At 39.8% G+C, this 20,381-nt stretch overlaps 1 protein-coding gene across 5 annotated transcripts in view; it reads left to right on the top strand.

Annotated features, from left to right (window-relative positions):
• Window positions 1-20,381, top strand: part of CAMK2A (calcium/calmodulin dependent protein kinase II alpha) — a 425,342-nt gene that overhangs the window by 316,254 nt on the left and 88,707 nt on the right. For all 5 annotated transcript variants that reach the window (XR_012242924.1, XR_012242925.1, XM_073621085.1 and 2 more), the window contains exons 7-11: window positions 2,043-2,145; window positions 14,636-14,719; window positions 15,219-15,313; window positions 19,378-19,500; window positions 19,598-19,681. Coding sequence is in view for 3 of the 5 variants with exons in the window: in XM_073621085.1 (XP_073477186.1) it covers window positions 2,043-2,145; window positions 14,636-14,719; window positions 15,219-15,313; window positions 19,378-19,500; window positions 19,598-19,681 (489 nt within the window). In the remaining 2 variants the exon portion in view is untranslated. The remainder of the gene's footprint in view (window positions 1-2,042; window positions 2,146-14,635; window positions 14,720-15,218; window positions 15,314-19,377; window positions 19,501-19,597; window positions 19,682-20,381) is intronic.

Here is a 20,381-nt window from a genome sequence, read left to right as displayed (position 1 = left end):
CTGGAACATGTGAAATGAACTCCCAGAATGTAGCTCTATGGCCCTGGTTACATCACCAGTGCCCCCAAAAAACAGGAGGTGGAAAAAACGTAATTGTAAGTAAAAGCATAAATGTTTGTTTAACTAATGAATGTAAGATGATTTCAAATCAGCATGCGGAGCTATATGCTGATGTGATTTTTACTACAAGGGGGGACGCTTCGACCTTATATATACGGTATAAAACAAGATAATTCTTCCACCAAGTCTTAAACAACATTCAAGTGATATATTTCAAATAGAAACATTTAACATATCTGCTTGTCCTCAAAAACTGAAAATAAGATCAACAAATAAATAAAGAATGTATAAAAAAACTCATCATATTCTCCTGAAAGTGCGTGAGGAGCATTAATACATGTAACACAGCACTAAAAAAAATAATCCATCATGTGATTTCTAATTTTACATTGTTAGATGCCTTTCTCCATTATCTAGGTGACTTTTCTGTAAGCAAAAAAAAAAAAAAAAAAAACAGAGATCTCACAGGTCCTAATAATTGCCCATTACATATGTATACCCAGTGGTATTTTGCATCCTATAGCCAACATCTGTGTTTTCTTGCCCACGGGATAACAATATCCTCTGCTCATTTTTCTTTTATGTGATTTCCAAATGAGCCTTGCCTTTCAATCATCTAAGAATTTTATGAACACTCACATTTCCTGCTGGGATTCTATGCCCTAAATTGTACCAGCTCTGCAATTTACAATCCACATTCCTGCATGTGGTCATCATCAGGACATACTAATTTTCTGCAGATCAGTAAACAGGGAGAGCATAAGATGAAAAAAAAACAAAAAACAGTCACACCCACAAAAGGCAAATTAGCATTAATCTCTAGTGTTAATACGAGAATTTGAAAGGGATGGAATTTGGATTAAATGTCATAAGTTTGGATGTCCCAGGTCAAGTTTGAACTTCAGTGTTTTTGTTATTCAGCTTTCAAGGCAGCTTCAGCTACTTTTGCTTTATATGTGCTTCAGGAACTGCTACTGGTTTTCCTGGTTTGTACAGATTGCATACAAGTTTTTTTCTTTTTTGGCCTTGCCATACCATTATTTAGGGTTGCCAGGAGCTTATCGAACCATTCTGCACAATTTTGCAGCACCTGCTGCTTTGTAATACACCTTAATTGACGCTTGGTTTTGGTTCACATTGACTTCAAGGGGTTTCCCATTCATGAAATGACAAATGTCTAGAGTTTTTCAAAAAGGTTTATCTGAGAGCCACAATGTATCAAACTTTTCAGAAGTTCGCTCATTTCTACTATTATATGTTCCCATGGTTTCACCCCTTCCTTGAAAAGCATTCTGAGGAAGGAGCGGAGAAATTCAGGAGATGCCAGTGCTGGCCACATTCATGAGGCACTTACAGAAATGGAATTCCAGAAACAAATTCTGAACATAATCAATGATCTTTTTGCTTCTTTGCATTAGTACATGTCCTCAGGTTTTGTAAAATAACATTATTTTTATGCATAGTGTCCTGGTATACCTGTGTGTTTGGAGCATACATGGTTATTTGTAGACCTCATACATTTTTTATTATCCAACACTGGGCTGACATCTACCACCCTTTTAGCATTATTAAGATTTAAAGTAAAAGTTGAAGCATGAAGGTTTCTATTGCTGATCAATCCTTCTGAAGATGCCTGGCTGCCATGTTGAGTGAGTAACCCAGAGCAAGCATACAAATTTGTACTTTTTTCTGACATTCCTCATCTTTTTCTTGAGACAATGTCTCACAAAAGTATTGAAGCCAGTGGAGCAGCACTAACATTTTTAGAAGGTAAAAAATGGCAGCTTCTGTATTTATCTTGCAACAGATTTATTTTAAACACTATATAATGTATAGCTTGACTAAGAATCTGGTAACTAGAGGCTAGAAAAGTATTGGTTTGCCTTGTCAACCAGCTGCCTTTATTCTCTTCAACAGTTGAAAGGTGCTGTTAATGTTGTATATTAATTCTGATGAAGCCTCTCCATCGTTGTTATCTGCAGCCAGAAAACCTGTTGTTGGCTTCAAAGCTAAAAGGGGCAGCTGTGAAACTGGCAGACTTTGGTTTGGCTATCGAAGTGGAAGGCGAGCAACAGGCATGGTTTGGTAAGTCTTTTGGATTAAAATGTCTTCAAGTGCCCAAGCTTGTCTTTTTTTTTTGACAAAAAATTGTGTTTATCTGCCACACTGTAATAATGCTATAATAAATTAAAACAAGAGAACTAAGTACTGTTAAGAAAGTCTATTTCAGTACCTCATCAGCTAAAGGTTGACTCTGTGTGTTTTCAACTGCAGTTTTCTCAGAAAAACATATAACATGAAATAATCACTAAATGCAAAAGGTAAAAATATATTTTCCACCGTTTCAGAGTTCAGATAAACATCTAAAATCACATTTGTCATATGTATGTGTATACTGTTACCTTCCAAATGATTAGGAATGCTTTTCAACCAGTCTTGGAATCCAAACTTTACAGCAAAGTCAGGTCTCTGACCTCAGTTTTCTTCCCATTAGGTAAATAGTACAGCTTGGTCAACCACCTTCCCCAGCAGGTGCTTGACCACCAGCATAACATTTTTAGCTTATCCCTGAGGTCTGTAAACAAGTTCCCTGTGTTAGGTTAACATCAATGTGCAATAAAGTAATCTGCAATTGTCTATATTACTTTGACCTCCCCTGTCAGTCTTTCTATGCAAAGCACTGTGGCAGGGTAATTTTAAATTAAATGAAAGACTGTGTCATTTTTACTATGTATTTAAATATACATTTTAAAGCTACATTGGCTACAGAGCAATAAACCACCATCCCAAGATAACTATTCGTTTATACCATCTTCAGCAAATCTCTCTAATGCCGCGTGAACACGATCGGACATTCCGACAATAAAATCCTGGATTTATTTCCAACGGATGTTGGCTCAAACTTGTCCTGCATACACACGGTCGCAAAAATGTTGTTGGAAATTCCGAACGTCAAGAACGCGGTGACGTACAACACATACAACGAGCCGAGAAAAATGAAGTTCAATAGCAAGCGCGGCTCTTCTGCTTGATTCCGAGCATGCGTGGAATTTTGTGCGTCGGAATTGTGTACACAGGATTGGAATTTATGACAACGGATTTTGTTGGCGGAAAATTTGAGAACCAGCTCTCAGATTTTTGTTGTCGGAAATTCCGACAACAAATGTCCGATGGAGCCTACACACAGTCGGAATTTTTGACAACAAGCTCACATGGAACATTTGTTGTCGGAAATTTGGACCGTGTGTACGTGGCATTAGTCTAGCCTATATTGAACTTTGGGAAGGCTTATGATCAATGATACACAAAATAAGACAACATGTATGATGTTCACACACTGATTTTATTTCTATTTTAGAACATATTTTTATTTTATAACATGTTACATTATTATGCCCACTATATATATATATATATATATATATATATATATATATATAGTTAAAGTAGTCCCTAGTTTCCTATCGCACCATGTATCCTAAACAAGTGCTATTTTTTAAGTAAAATACTCCTACAGTCACTTTGCAGCCACTTTCTCTCTACAAACATTCCGGTTGTGGCTTTTCTCAGGGCAAGTTTCCTGATAATGACAACAGTGGACCATGCCTACATAATGTGTTGAAATATACAAGTCTCCAATGAAAAATTTTGAATTGCTTTTGAATTTACATTACATTAACATACCAAAGTGTTTTGTTTTTTTGTTTTTTGGAAACATCACAATAGTTATATGTAATAGTGTATATCCCATTACCCACATGATGACTCAGTCACCTACATGTACTCCACCAGTCCAGGGACCATACCAAGTCTTATTCAGGCATTACACCAGCCATACTCACAGTCCATAGACCTCTAAGCACTCCACTTCACTCACACACTTGCATGCACAGTGTGCCTAAGACATTGTGTGCTCTATGCACACACTAGCCATACTCTTGTTCACTTCTGTCAGCACTGCTCCTCTGGCTGGGAACATTGGGCCTAATGTCTTGCATGTGTTTCCAGGATAGAGCTCCTACACCCCTGTCCACCACTATCCCCCTAGCCAGCTTTGCACACAGTTGGCTTCACTAGGATCCTTTTTTCTCCATGTGGGCACCTCATGAGATGCACAGTCTAGCATAAGCTTAAAAGGGCACTATCTCATTTTACAGCAGCAAAAGTACCGAGGACCCACTTCAGACACATAAAACAGCCACAAGCTCGGTCCAACTCAATTTTATTGTCACAGTTCTCAGCACAAGTTCATAAATTATTAACCCTTCTATTTCTCATTAATCAGTTCCATTTTGGGTGCCAGTCTCCCTTTGTGTGCCCTTTAGCAGGTGGGCCCATCCCAGTGGTGGCACAGAATAAAGATGTTGTTCCTAATGTTATCTCTCTAACTCCTGGCTCTTCTCATCCCATCAGCCAGCCTGGTCTGCTCTAGCTAAGCTCCACCCCAAGCTTATATATGATTCTGCCAGGAAGAAAGGATTGAATCCTGGGAATGGTATTTGAACTGGCCACTTTACCCAAAATCAAAGGAGAGATGCTTCCAAAAATACAACATACAAGAACACCACAAAGGAAACCGCACCTACTAAGGCTGCCCATCCAAAAATGAATACATTTATTGGACATTCACATATATAAAGAAAAAAAATGTGTGACATAGGCAAACCCCCCACCACCACTTGGGGTACTTCTGCACTGCCCAGGCTGCCCCAATACCCCCCCTATTGGGGTAGCCTGGGCGGTGGGGGTGTACCCCAAGTGGTGGTGGAGGGGGGATTTTGCCTATGCCACACATTTTTATCTTCATATATGTCCAATAAATGTATTAATTTTTGAATTGGTAGCCTTAGTAGGTGTGCGGTTTCCTTACTGGCAGGTTAAGAGTAGTCGCTACTACTGGGAAAAGTTGTATCGCTTACCCGCCCCCTTCTGTCCTCTCCACTATTCACTGAACTCCTACTATTATTGTTCCACAGTGCCAGAAGACAGCTGCTTAGCATGGTAGCCAGCAGCTCTAAGGAGTCACTGAGAGGAAGATTTTTTTCGTATCCAGGTGCAGGTGATAGAATACACACAACCCCCCCCCCCCCCTCAAAATGCTAAACTTCAACTTTAAATTTTATATGACATTTAGTCATTAGGTTTACATATGCTTTTTAGAAAGGTTTTTTTTTTTAGCAAATATATGGTTTTTTATATCTGCCTATAGTTTGGCTTTAAATAAAGATGCAAATGCAATAAAATGTAGTATAACACAATAATAGAAGCCTTTGCAATAAAAATATGTTATATTAATATGTAGAAAATTTGGAAAGAGTGCGCTAGAGCTCTTGGCTGCCTTTTATCATACATGATTTATATAAAGTGGTTCGTAGAGCATTGCATGGCAGAATATGTCATGCATATTGGAGTGACATTATAATAATACAGACATAAGTCTCCGGATTGAATTATTACATAAAACATGAGGTGCCAATATAGAGTGCAACAAGATAGCTTTCAGCCTAAAACAAAAGCATAAATATACTGTACAGCCAAATGGAGAATGTTCTCTGATCAGATTACTGTAATTTGTCCAGGGAAAAAATTGAAGGGAGGCAGGTAAATAGTACTGTGTAAGATATTTTTATACTTGATTCCATATCCTAATTATTTAGATTCCATCAGTTATTGGAGAGAGTAAATGTAGTTATTTTGCATGATTGCAGCTTTGGTATCAACAAACCAAAGAACAAAATGCAATATATTGCAGCTTACCAGTCTTTCGATGTGGTTGCTGCGTCAATTTTTTCTTTTCAGGCATTTTCAGCAAGTACCTGCTGATCTTAAGAGTTAGGCAGTGTCCTTGACACCTCCAGAGAGCTGAACTAAAAGCATAAATAATGTTATCTTTTCTAAGTAATCTGAGAGAGGGTTAAAAGGGGGAGGAGTATGCCTATATATCAAGAATAATGTACAAGTGAATGTTATAGATGACATCACTAAGGGGGCTAGGGAGGAGGTGGAATCCTTATGGGTAGAGCTCCAAAGGGATGAAGCTAAGGGGAAAATATTACTGGGAGTATGCTATAGGCCCCCTAACCTGAGGGAGGAGGGGGAGACGGATCTCCTATCACAAGTTGGATTAGCAGCAAGGATGGGAAGTGTTATCATAATGGGGGATTTTAATTATCCAGAGGGAACCATGCATTTGTATGCCGCGTACACACAGTCGGATTCTCCGATGGGAAATGTTGGATGTGAGCTTGTTGTCGGAAAGTCCGACCATGTGTATGCTCCATCGAACATTTGCTGTCGGACTTTCGGCCAACAAATGTTTGATAGCAGGTTTTCAAATTTTCCGCCAACAAAACTTTGTTGTCGGAAAGTCCGATCGTGTGTACACAAGTCTGACGCACAAAAGTTCACGCATGCTCGGAATCAAGCCACACTGGCTATTGAACTTCCTTTTTCTCGGCTTGTCGTACATCTTGTACGTCACCACGTTCCCACCTTCGTAATTGTTGGCCAACATTTGTGTGACCATGTGTATGCAAGACAAGTTTGAGCCAACATCCTTCGAACAAAAATCCACGATTTTGTTGTCGGAAAGTCCGATCGTGTGTACGGGGCATAAGTCTTGCCAGTTCCTAAATGTCTTTCAGGACAATTTCATGGTTCAGATGGTAGACGCACCAACTAGAGATAAAGCATTACTGGATCTACTGATTACCAACAACACAGACCTGATCATGGATGTGGAAATGTGGGGCAATTTAGGAAACAGCAATCACAGGTCAATTGGCTTCAGTATAAATCACACAAAAGGAAACATAAGGGGAATACAAAGACAGTGAATTTCAAAAGAGCCAACTTCCCTAAACTATGAACCTTGTTAGAAGGCATGGATTGGGATAAACTCTTAGGAACAAAGAACATGGAGGAGTGATGGGTTTGCTTTAAGAGCATATTAAACAAGGGCATTAGCCAATGCATCCGATTGGGTAATACATTTAATAGAGCGAACAAAAGCCTTGGATGGCTTAACTCCAATGTAAAAATGCATATACGTAAAAGGAAAGGAGAAGGCCTTCAAAAAATACAAGGTTGAGGGATCATCATCAGCATTCAGACTTTATAAAGAATGCAACAAGAAATGTAAGGGTGCAATTGGGGGGGGCTAAGATAGAACACGAAAGACATATAGCAGAGGAGAGCGAAAAAAATCCCAAGAAATTCTTTAAGTATGTAAACAGTAAAAAAGGGAGGACAGACCATATTGGCCCCATAAAGAATGAGGAAGGACATCTGGTTACAAAGGATGGGGAGATGGCAAAGGTATTGAATTTACTCTTCTCCTCAGTCTTCACGAGGGAATCAGGGGGCTTCAGTAACCAAAACTGCAGTGTTTATCCTTATGACACATCACAGGAAGCACCTCTGGAAAACTTAACATTAATAAATCACCGGGACCAGATGGCTTGCATCCAAGGGTACTTAGGGAACTCAGTCAAGTAATTGCCAGACCATTGTTCCTAATTTTTACTGACAGTCTACTGACTGGAATGGTACCAGGTGATTGGAGAAAAGCCAATGTAGCACCAATATTTAAAAAGGGCCCAAAATACATCCCTGGGAATTACAGACCAGTTAGCCTAACATCAATAGTATCCAAACTCTTGGAGGGGATGATAAGGGACTATATACAAGATTTTAGTAACGAGAACGGTATAATTAGTAGTAATCAGCATGGATTCATAAAGAATCGTTCTTGCCAAACCAATCTATTAACCTTCTATGAGAAGGTGAGTTGCAAACTATAGATAAAGGAAGGCCTGTAGATGTGGTGTATCTGGATTTTGCAAAAGTATTTGATACAGTTCCCCATAAACGTTTACTGTACAAAATAAGGTCCGTTGGCATGGACCATAGGGTGAGTACATGGATTGAAAACTGGCTTTAAGGACGAGTTCAGAGGGTGGTGATAAATGGGGAGTACTCGGAATAGTCCGAGGTGAGTAGTGGGGTCCCCCAGGGTTCTGCGCTGGGACCAATCCTATTTATTTTGCTCATAAACGACCTGGAGGTAGGGGTAAATAGTTAAATCTCTGTATTTGCGGACGATACTAAACTAAGCAGGGCAATAACTTCTCTACAGGATGTGGAAATCTTGCAAAAAGATCTGAACAAATTAATGGGGTGGGCAACTACATGGCAAATGAGGTTTAATGTAGAAAAATGTAAAATAATGCATTTGGGTGGCAAAAATATGCAAGCAATCTATACACTGTGGGGAGAGCCTCTGGGGAACTTTAGGATGGAAAAGGACCTGGGTGTCCTAGTAGATGATAGGCTCAGCAATGGCATGCAATGCCAAGCTGTTGCTAACAAAGCAAACAGAATATTGGCATGCATTAAAAAGGGGATCAACTCCAAAGATAAAACGATAATTCTCCCTCTCTACAAGGCTCTACAAGATGCACCTGGAGTATGCTGTCCAGTTCTGGGCACCAGTCCTCAGGAAGGATGTACTGGAAATGGAGCGAGTACAAAGAAGGGCAACTAAGCTAATAAAAGGTCTAGAGGATATTAGTTATGAGGAAAGGTTGCGAGCACTGAACTTATTCTCTCTGGAGAAGAGACGCTTGAGAGGGGATATGATTTCAATTTATAAAATGCCATACTGATGATCCCACAATAGGGATAAAACTTTTTCGCAGAAGGGAGTTTAACCACTTGCTTACTGGGCACTTAAACCCCCCTCCTGTCCAGACCAATTTTCAGCTTTCAGCGCTGATGCACTTTGAATGACAATTGCGTGGTCATACAACACTGTACCCAAATGAAATTTTTATCATTTTTTTCCAACAAATAGAGCTTTCTTTTGGTGGTATTTGATCACCTCTGTGGTTTTTATTTTTTGTTAAAAAAATTTAAAAAGACTGAATTTGCAAAAAAAAAATTTTATATTTTGTTATAAAATTTTGCAAACAGGTAATTTTTCTCCTTCATTGATGTACACTGATGAGGCAGCACTGCTGGGCACTGATAGGCGGCAGTGATGGGCACTGATGGGTGGCAATAATGGGCACTGATCGGTTACACTGATAGGCAGCACTGCTAGGCACTGATTGGCACCACTGGTGGGCATTGATAGGTGGCACTCATGGGCATTGATAGGTGACACTGGTGGGCACTGTGGGCACTGGCAGGTGATAATCGCAGGTGCCACTGGCAGGTGGTACTGGTGGGCACAGATGAGGCATAATTGCCTCTTCCTCTTCATGACCGATGTCCCTTGCAGATAAGCCGGTGATCGGCTTTTTTTCTCCTCACGCTGTCTCCTTGGCTGACAGCTGATCACGTGGTAAGGGGCCGGGACCGGCCCCTTACTCGGATCTGTGATCACCCGAGTCTCAGTGACTTGGTGATCACAGAGCGCGCTGCACGCGCCCTGCAGGGCATGTGCAGGGAGTGTGCAAAGGGAAGGCCATCATGTGATGGCCTCCTGGAAATTCAGGTCCGCACTGTGGCCATCATTCGGCTATAGCGTGGACGGCAAGTAGTTAACAAAACACGTGGCCACTCATTAAAATTAGAAGAAAAGAGGGTTAACCTTAAACTACGTAGAGGGTTCTTTACTGTAAGAGCGGCAAAAATGTGGAATTCCCTTCCACAGGCGGTGGTCTCAGCGGGGAGCATCAATAGTTTCAAAAAACTATTAGATAAACACCTAAACGACCACAACATACAGGAATATACAATGTAATACTGACATATAATCACACACATAAGTTGGACTTGATGAGCTCACCTGCTATGATAATCCCCCACCGCCATGTAATGAACAAAGGTAGACATGTTTATATTCCAGCCTGGGTGACAACAATGGCTCCCTCTATAGATACAGTGGAGGAGTGAACATCGCCACAATTATCATTATTATTATTATTCACTTATCTGAGAAGTTCCTATGTTCTTTCAAAATATACATTTATTGTACATTCTTGACATAAAGTTGTCAATGTGTTAGATTGGATCACCCAGCCCACCTAATATTAACCACTTCACTCCAGCTGTACGCATATATGCAGCCTCTCGGTGGGTGGGGCTTAATACTGAATGGCCGCATATATGTGGCCTTGTGTAAACAACTTACCATGCTGAGAGCGCACTCCCTGAAGGGGTTAAAATGTATATAAGACCAACAACTTTTTTTGTTTTTGATAAAGCAGGAAATGGCTAAGACTATTGTCAGTTTTGTTTTTCTTCCTGTGCCCATCTGAGCTATTTCTCTTCATTTCCTTAGACACAGCAGGAAGTAACAGGCGATCTTCTCTCTAGGATATCACAAGCACAGGTTTACCCAATGGAAAATCTCCCATCGTCACCGATTTTCCTTTTCCTCAAACTCAACTCAAAAGTGATACATTTCCCATCACTTTGTGTATCAGAGACCAGGCAGGGTTTCTAGCCTTTCCACATTCTATGCAAAACTGTAAAGAAAGTTTTGGCTTTACATAAATATGAATCCCTACCATCCACTGTATCAGTCCTGTTTATAACACCCTTTGTTTGCCAAAACTACCATTTAAGATGCCAAGGCAGACTAACAGATTGAACCTGTTTATAGTCATCACAGGAATATACAACCCAAAAAACATTCACACTTTAATCGCAGAACAAGAAATTAGAACATGTTTGTTTTTTTGGGATTTTATGTTCTCGTTGTAGCTATTAACAGGCATGATCTGCTTTCCTCTCTCTTACCTCATTCTAAGAATACCAGTTTTCTGGCAGATTTTCACTTTTTGAGCCACTGATAACAAGTATGCAGAATAAAAAGTCAGACTGATGTTTATCAATTAGACAACTGGAGCCTCAATATTCTTTCAGTATAGACTTGCTTTAAATTATCCCTAAATTCTGGATAATCATTAACCACCTTCCCCCCGGCCTATAGTAATAAAATTGTCAGGCGGGAACACTGCTATTCTGGGTGGGCAGCATGTGTCCTTGCGTGCTTCATGCGCACCCTGGGGGCAAGCAGAGGCATGATCTGCGACTTGCTGTGTTCACCGGACAGTGCAACAAAGATCAGTGTATCAAGCCGCTGTGGCTCTGATTCCATGTGATCACTGTGACCAGTGAGCAGCTGTAAACAAACAATGACTTGCACTCATAGCCATTGTGTACTACTGTGATCTCTGTTATTGGTCACAGTGATTACATAGTACAGAGCCAATCACAGAGGACCTGTTGTACCATGTGATAGCTGTGACAGCTGTGACCAATTACAGCTATCACAGTAGTACACAATAGCACATGAATGGATGCCATTCAAAAAATGAAAAATACAGATCACCTCCCCAGAGCAGTACAGTGGCACTAGGGTGCCACTGTACTACTCTGGTGACTGTATGTAAACAAAGAAAAATGTTAAAAAAAGAAAAAACATTGACATTTTTTTTTTTAAACGGAAAACATTATACACTGATTTGGGTTATTTTTACCAAGAAATGTAGCAGTATACATTTTGGCCTAAATTTATGAAGAAAGATTATTTACTTGCAAACTTTTATAATAGAAACTAAGAAAAACTTTTTTTTTTCTTTTTTTAAGTCTGTATTTTTTCATTTATGTCGCAAAAAATAAAAAACCCAGTAGTGATTAAATACCACTAAAAGAAAGCTGTATCTGTCTCAAAAAATGGTAGAAATTTAATTTGGGTACAGTGTTGCATGACTGAGTAATTGGCATTCAAACTGTGATAGTGCTAGAAACTGAAAATTGGCTTGGGCAGGAAGGGAGTGAAAGTGTCTGGTATTGAAGTGGTTAAAAGAAGAATTTCTGAAGGGGTCACTTTTTGTACCACTTTCTCTGGTTTCACCTAAAGGTTGCATTAACCACTTCCCGCCCAATGTACGTCATATGACGTCCTTGACTTTGAGCAGAGATATCTGAATGATGCCTGCAGCTACAGGCATCATTCAGATATTGTCTTTTTCAGCCAGCGATTGTCTACACCAAAAGAATGATTATAGCGGCCGTTCCGCTGCTTGATCTTTCTTACGGGCGGCGAGAGGGGACGTCTCCCTCTCCCGCCGCCCTCCGGTGCTTCTACCGACAGAGGATGGATCCACCGGCCCCGGATGTTTACCATAGAGATTTCCGGCGGACCAGATTTCTGCCAGAGTCTCTATGATCAATCGGAGGCCGGGCACGATGTTATGACGTCACGCCCAGCCTCTGCATTCAAACAAATGGCGCCGCCTCGGCTGGGAAGCCGAGATCGTTTATTTTTTTTATTTCAGGCTTCCCAGCCTAGAGGTGAGATGTGGGGTCTTATTGACCCCATATCTCACTGTAAAGAGGACCGATCATGCCATATTCCTATTACAAGGGATGTTTACATTCCTTGTAATAGGAATAAAAGTGATCACATTTTTTTTTTAAAGTGTCAAACTAAAAAAGAAAAGTAAAATTAACAAGAAAAAAAAAAAGAAAAAAAAAAAAGGAAAGCACCCCGTCTCCCCGTGTGCTTGCATGCAGAAGCGAATGCATACGTAAATCACGCCCACATATGAAAACAGTGTTCAAACCACACATGTGAGGTATCGCCGCGAACGTTAAAGTGAGAGCAATAATTATAGACCTAGACCTCCTCTGTAACTCAAAACATGTAACCAGTAAAAAATTTTAAAATGTCGTCTATGGGGATTTTTAAGTACCGAGTTTGGTGCCATTCCACGAGCGTGTGTAATTTTGAAGCGTTACATGTATCTGTTTAACTTCATCTTTCACATTATGCAAAAAAAATTGGGCTAACTTTAATGTTTTTTTTTTTAAAGCATGAAACTGTTTTTGTTCCAAAAAAAAGTGTTCAAAAAATTGCTGCGCAAATACCGTGCAAGCTAAAAAGTTGGAACAACCACCATTGTATTCTCTAGGGTCTTTGCTAAAAAAAACATATATAATGTTTGGGGGTTCTATGTAATTTCTAGCAAAAAAATTATGAATTTTACATGGAGGAGAGAAATGTCAGAAGAGGCCTGGATGGGAAGTGGTTAAAGTCCAGAGTTGGTGCATGGAATGCAAGGTGCTGCACTTGACTACTTCTGTAATTTTACACACACATCAACACCTTAGACAGTTGAGTGAACTTGTGGTTTAATAATAGCTACTTCTACTCAAAAACCTAGATAAATATTGGAAAGCCACCATAGGGATTAGCCATGGTTAACAAGCACCAGCTTCAAAACTAGCAATAGCAATTTTCACAACCAGTTCAGTGCTATGCATTACTCAGGGGGTTATTTCCAAAGGCAAATCCACTTTGCACTACAAGTGCAAACTACATGTGCAAAGTGCACTTGAAATTGCACTGAAAGTGCAGTGTCTGTAGATCCGAGGGGGACATGCAAGGAGAATAAAAAAACAGCATTTTAGCTTGCACATGATTGGATGATAAAATCAGCAGGGCTCCCCCTCATTTCAGATCTACCCCTCAGATCTACAGCGACTGCACTTCCAAGTGCACTTTGAGTGAAATTTCAAGTGCACTTTTCACTTGTAGTTTGCACTAGTAGTGCTAAGTGGATTTGCCTTTCGTAAATAATCCCCTCAGTGTATTACTACTAGTACTTACCACCTGCACAACATAAATGTCTGGGTTTATTTACTTGGCGCCAGGGGCGTTGCTAGGGGGTGGCTTTTGGGGCTATAGCCCCGAATCTGAGGCCAATAACCCTGAGTCTCTGCAGGGGTCCCCAAGGGGAGGGGAGGCTCTCTGGGGACCCTTATGTAAGTGGGAGGGCTCTCTGGGGACCCTGATGTAAGGGAGAGGCTCTCTGGGGACCCTGATTTTAAGGCCTAGGCTCTCTAGGGACCCAGATTTAAGGGGGAGGCTCTCTGGGGACCCTAATGTAAGGGGGCCTCTCTGGGAACCCTGATGTAAGAGGGGGGGCCCTCTGGGTACCCTGATGGAAGGGGGAGGCTCTCTGAGGACTCTGATATAAGGAGGAGGCTCTCGGGGGATCCTGATGTAAGGTGATGTAAGGGGGGGCTCTCTGGGGACCCTGATGTAAGCGGGGGGCTCTCTGGGGATATATATACACCCACACGTATATTACTGTATATACATGTGTATGCCCGCCCAAGCGTATGACTTTCTTTACTACGCTGCTATGGGCTCTAGCCCCAGATCTTTTGTAGACCTAGCAACGCCCCTGCTTGGCACCAATAAATTCTGCAGTACGAAGCTGTCATATAGAAGTACACAGTAGGGAAATGCTGCCAGAAAGTTGATTTAAAATATGATTTTTTTTTTAAACCATAATACTAGAGAAACCCAACAATAATGGGAAAAGCATGCACATCTCTCCAGGATTATGTCTACAAACTTGCAGAAATATCTAACCTTGGTGGGAAATTAACTCCTGCAAGTCAAGAGTGATAATGATTTCAATATTGTACAGCTTCAATGAAATTCAATGCAGCACTTGATGAGAGTGATAAATGATGGGGAAACCTGTTATTAGTAGACACTGTTGTTTTCCACTCTTTAGAAAATTCACAACCTTTTTTTTTTTGAAAGGATTTGCTGGAACGCCGGGCTACCTCTCCCCAGAAGTGCTAAGAAAAGATCCATATGGAAAGGCTGTTGATTTATGGGCCTGCGGTAATATATAAATAAGCTTTGTGGGCTATCTATCTATCTATCTATCTATCTATCTATCTATCTATCTATCTATCTATCTATCTATCTATCTAATCTATCTTAAGAGTCTTTGTAAATTATCTATTTATTTATTCTACCTTTTTCTCTACGAATGGCAGTTCTTTAATAGCGGAAGGACCGTGAGCTTAATGATTCCATATTATCGATTTTTGTAGTATCTTCTGTTGTTATAGCCAATAATGAACCATTGTACCATGCTAACTGTCTGACTGGCTTTCTCTCTATTTAAAATGTTCAATTTGAAAGTAACAAGCAGCCCTGGCATACAAAGCACCAAATCAACCTTCATTTGTGAATTTTTTTAATAATTATGAGATATCACCAAGACTATCACATTGGGCTGAGCTGCCAAAGAATAGCCAGATTGCACTCCAGATCTGTCTGAATATCACCTTTTTTTACAGTCAATGTTATACTCTTGTTATATCTTTTCTATTAGGGGTTATTCTATACATCTTACTTGTTGGCTACCCACCTTTCTGGGATGAAGATCAGCACAGGCTGTATCAGCAGATCAAAGCAGGTGCATATGATGTAAGTAAATCTAGTGGAAAAATTCCAGTTCATCTTACTGCACCCTGTTGTTGACACACATGGGCTAAACATATGGGAATCCTTTAAAAAAAGGTATTGGATAAGAACACATGATTATTGAAAGGTAATTTTAAGATTTTATTCTGATGTATCTGTTTGATTTTTTATACAAAAACATTCAGTAAAAAATCACTATGCAGAATCGATGGTCTGTATGGACAAATGTTTTTGATAACAGTTAGAAAAGATATCTGGGAGAACAGATCTTAGTCCCTCAATTAGATTTAAAGGAAAGCAGGGAACAGGCATAAAACTGCAAATTTAGGATCAATTTAGGCAGAATTAACTCCAAAAAATTATAGCATTTGGTAGAAATCTAAAAATTCCACATTTCTACAGATAGCCAGCCCAGAAAACCCATCTTATTGTATGTAAGGCAGTAAGGGGTGCTTGTGATCTTTAGTAACTGTCTTAGTGTCCTTACTATTAACTGGACAAGAACAGGAACAAGTTAAGTTTGGGGGGTGAATATATGGTATGGAGGCTTGCTTGATATAACTTATCTTGCCTGGAAAAAGACAGCAAATCCAAAGCAGAGAAAGATGTGGTCCACTCGCAGTAATGGATAAAATGTCTCAATTCGGGTTTCCTTGTATGCTAAGGCAGAAGAAATTATACAATAAAATTTCCCCTGCTATTGGAGATATTTTTAAGCTATGCTGGTCCAGCCACTGTATGTTATCCAACTTATTTCAAGTATAAGACATACAAGAAAGTTGCAATCTGGTCAGTCAAGTTCATAACCACCAGATAAAGCAATGGGACAACAACTACAACAAAAGCAGAAAAAATCCACAGCATCATATCAAACCACTTAGCAAGACTACAGTAATTATGTAAAATATGCACCTAAAATCAGGATGATATTAGGTGCATAGTTTACATAATTACTGTACTGTAAATCAGGATACCACGTCATTAACATTCACAGAGGAGGATATAGAGGGGTATTTGGAGGAGCTAGAGTATCCTGAAATATCAAGAGAAAATGCAAAATTAATGGATGGGATGATTATGGAGGAATAAGTGAGGGAGGCAATCTCCTTGTTAGCTAGTGGTAAATCCCCAGGACCAGATGGCATACCTTTTGGAAGTGTAAAGTCGATATGTAGACTTGGTGGCCCCAATATTGACCAGCGTATACAGAGAGGCCTTTACTAGGGGGGAACTCCCATACTCAATGTATGACGCAACAGTAATTTTAATTCCAAAACCTGATAAGGACCCATATGAATGTACTTCATATAGGACAATATCCTTGTTAAATTGTGACTATAAAATTTTGGCTAGGATATTGGCCAGGAGATTAAACACGGTAATAACATCTATAATCCATACAGACCAGACAGGTTTCATACCAGGTAAATAAACATTGATAACATTGGTGGCATAAATGTGGGAATATATTCCAGAGACGGGAGCCCTGGCATCTCTTGATACAGCTAGAGCCTTTGACTCTGTAGAGTGGAGATTTCTGCAGGCAACATTGGGGAAGTTCGGTTTTGGTAATGGATTTAAACAGTGGGTTAAAATACTATATGCAAACCCACAATCAAAGTTATTGATTAATGGAATACTAACCCCGTCAATAAATTTATTTAGGGGCATGAGGCAGGAATCCCAAATATCCCCTCTTTTAATTCCTATTACAATAGAGTCATTGGCCCTACGGTTTCGGAAAACTGAAGAATACCAGGGGATAGAGTTGGATGATAGCATAGAACATATTGGACTTTACGCTGACGATATTATATTACATATGCGGGATATACAGAGCACACTGGGAAAGGCAATGAGTATAATAGACACATTTGGTCAGTACTCAGGGCTTAAGATTAACTGGCAGAAGTCCTTTCTTATGCCATTGCAGCAAGAATCAGAAACGGAGGAAAGGATAGATGCCCCACTTAAAATAGTGGACTCCTTTAAATACTTAGGGATCTACATAACATGACAACCCTCGGATGCATTGGTGGCCAATGTAAACCCATTGATGGAACATATTAAATGTAAGCTGAGGATCTGGAGTAAGTTGCCATTGTTAGTGGTGGGCAGAATAAACTTAACTAAATTGATTTTATTACCAAAGTGTTTATATATTTTTTTACACTCCCCAGTGGTAGTGCCTAAAAAGATTTTTAAAAGCTTGAACTCTCAATTTACTAAGTTTATATGGGCTAATGGCAGATGCAAAGTAAATCTTACAACATTAAAGTGGCCAAAATCAGAGGCAGGAATGGCTCTGCCAGATGTGTACCTGTACTACCTTGCGGGGCAATTGAGACATCTGCGTACTTGGTTGACACAGGAACAAAGCCTGGGAGTGGAGAAGTATCTCTTAAGGATTGTCCAGGCCAAGAATCTATTGATAGGGCTTGAGCCACGACTTATACAATTACCAAGGGTAAAGATTCCCATGCTCTCTTTGGTACAATCCGTATGGCAGGAGGTTAAAAAGCTAACAGGATTTAGGGACATCCCATCCGAGCTACCCATGTGGAATAATCCCTTATTTGAGCAATTAAGTACACTGCAATATACCGTAATATATTTTGACGCAAAAAGGAATAGTACTACTGGATCAGGTTTATGAAAGTGGAAATATATACTCATTTGATTCTTTAAAAACACAATATAACCTAGCAGATAGAAATTTTTACAGATTTCTACAATTAAGGCATGCACTACAGGCTCAATTTGGTAGTTATAATGTCAGAATATCAAAGTTCCCTCTTGTTGGAATATTAAGAACCCAGGGACCAAGGGGATTAGTATCTAAATTATATACATAGTTAATGCAGGCCAAGATACGAGATGCTCCACTACTGATTAAAAGGAAGTGGCAAATGGTCTGCACATCTATGACAGATAAGAAATGGAAGGAAGCATGTAAATCACATTTGGGAGTATCACCTGCAAGTAACAAGAGATTGATACAGCTGTATATAATACATCACGCCAATCTCACACCACGTAAATTAAACTTAATGGGACGAACGGCATCCGCGGACTGTGGGAGGTGTCATCAACCAGGGGCTGGTTTTGTGCATTTAATGTGGGCTTGCCCGGGTATTAGTAGATACTGGAGACAGGTCTTGGATATATTATAAAAAGTACTGGTGGACCATATTCCATTCACTCTAGAGGTCTGCCTGTTAGGACTGGTTGAGAACCAGAAGTGGAGTGTATATACCAAGACCTGCCTACAGGAAACCCTATTCATGGCACGTAAGCAAATTGTGCTTAAGTGGATGCAACAAATACCCCCCTCAAGGGATCAATGGCTTAAAGCAGTAAACCAAATACTTCCATATGAGAAATGAATGTATGAGCATAGAGGAACACCTCAGAAATATTATAGAATTTGGGATGGATGGTTGAACTCACCATTAACTCTTAGTGGAAATGAATAATGTATGACAGGGGCACAGATAGAAGAGGACTTGGATAGATGGAAGTCAGAAAAGTAGGGGAGGAGGGCACTGCAACCAGAGTATTTAGCTGAATTTTTCCTTATATTCAGGGTGGAAATATAATGCGTATTGTAATGCAATTTTATGAAATAAAAAGTATTTTAAAAAAATATATAAAAATCAGGATGATAGGACTCATTTTGGTTCAATTTAAAAAATATGTCAATATGTATTGCTTTTGTAAGTGATTGTACTGTAACCTATGGGAGTTCTATTCTCATTCATAAGAGCAACTTACATAGGAAATAAAAATGGCAAAAAAACTAAAATGTTATTATCTTAAGCAATGACAATGTTACACCCTGTGGTTACATATAGGAAAGAAAAACTGGGCCTCGTTTGCAATTAAACCTATAGTATATATTCTCCCACGTCAAGCAGTACTAAAAGAGCTCAAGTCAAGAAACATTATTTGACTGCTCCTGCATTGGAGGTCTTAGGGAATATTTTAATAATTACTCTGTTTTTTTTTTTTTACAATTGTATTGTAAACAGTAACAAAGGTTGTTCTTTTCTCCTTTCGTCAATCAGTTTCCTTCCCCTGAGTGGGACACTGTAACTCCAGAAGCAAAGGACCTCATTAACAAGATGTTAACCATAAACCCCGCAAAAAGAATCACGGCTGCGGAAGCCCTGAAGCACCCATGGATTTCAGTGAGTGGATAATTCTTTCGCCACTTGAACTCTTATGTAATCCTTCATATATTTATCATCTGTGTGTAGATACTGAATTTGCTCATTCCTCTTTTAGCACCGCTCTACAGTGGCTTCCTGTATGCACAGACAGGAGACGGTCGACTGCCTGAAGAAGTTCAATGCCAGGAGGAAGCTGAAGGTACATATTGAACTATAATCCGAGAAAGAGATATTCAGTCATCTTTGAAGTGCAGATTATTAAGTTATTTTACCCCTTCCTAGGGTTATACTTGCCATAAGACGCTCATGGGTCAGTGTCTGGGGGGGAAGGTTTAGAGGGGGAACACAACCACAAAAAATTGCGGTCGCTTTACTCCTGCATATTCTCCCATGTTTAGCTGCCTCTGGGCATATATGTGAAAATACAGCAAAAGAACAGTAGGAGAAAGGTGGAATTACAAAACTCTGAAGCTCATTTTTTTCAATGTTCTATTAAAAAAAAATGAATTACAGTGATAATAATGTAAGAGAAATACACCATTACATCACAGTAGATAGACAGAATCCGTGTGTAATACACGATAGGCAACCGACATCCAGGAGCAATTCTGGACACTACTAGTCTTTGTCATTCCACTTTCCGTTTTCCAGTTAGAAGCTCAGACAATTTTAACTCTAATTCCTAGTCTCTTGTTTAGTAGTCCATACACTTAAAGCAACTCAATGGTACCTGCACATCTCCTCACTTTCCATTCAGAGCACTCTGGTTGATACTTAAGTTGTGGAGTTCCGATATTCCCAGAAAAAACTTCCCAATAGGCAGCTGGCACTCTCCTCATCTTTGTTCACTTCCCTTAGCTATTCATTCACTTGATGGGCAACCTTATTATGAGACAGGA

The sequence above is a fragment of the Aquarana catesbeiana genome, linkage group LG03 (assembly GCF_042186555.1).
Source record: "Aquarana catesbeiana isolate 2022-GZ linkage group LG03, ASM4218655v1, whole genome shotgun sequence".
NCBI lineage: Eukaryota > Metazoa > Chordata > Amphibia > Anura > Ranidae > Aquarana > Aquarana catesbeiana.
The sequence above is the reverse complement of the archived record's forward strand: the minus strand, read 5'-3'. Positions and strand labels throughout refer to the sequence as shown.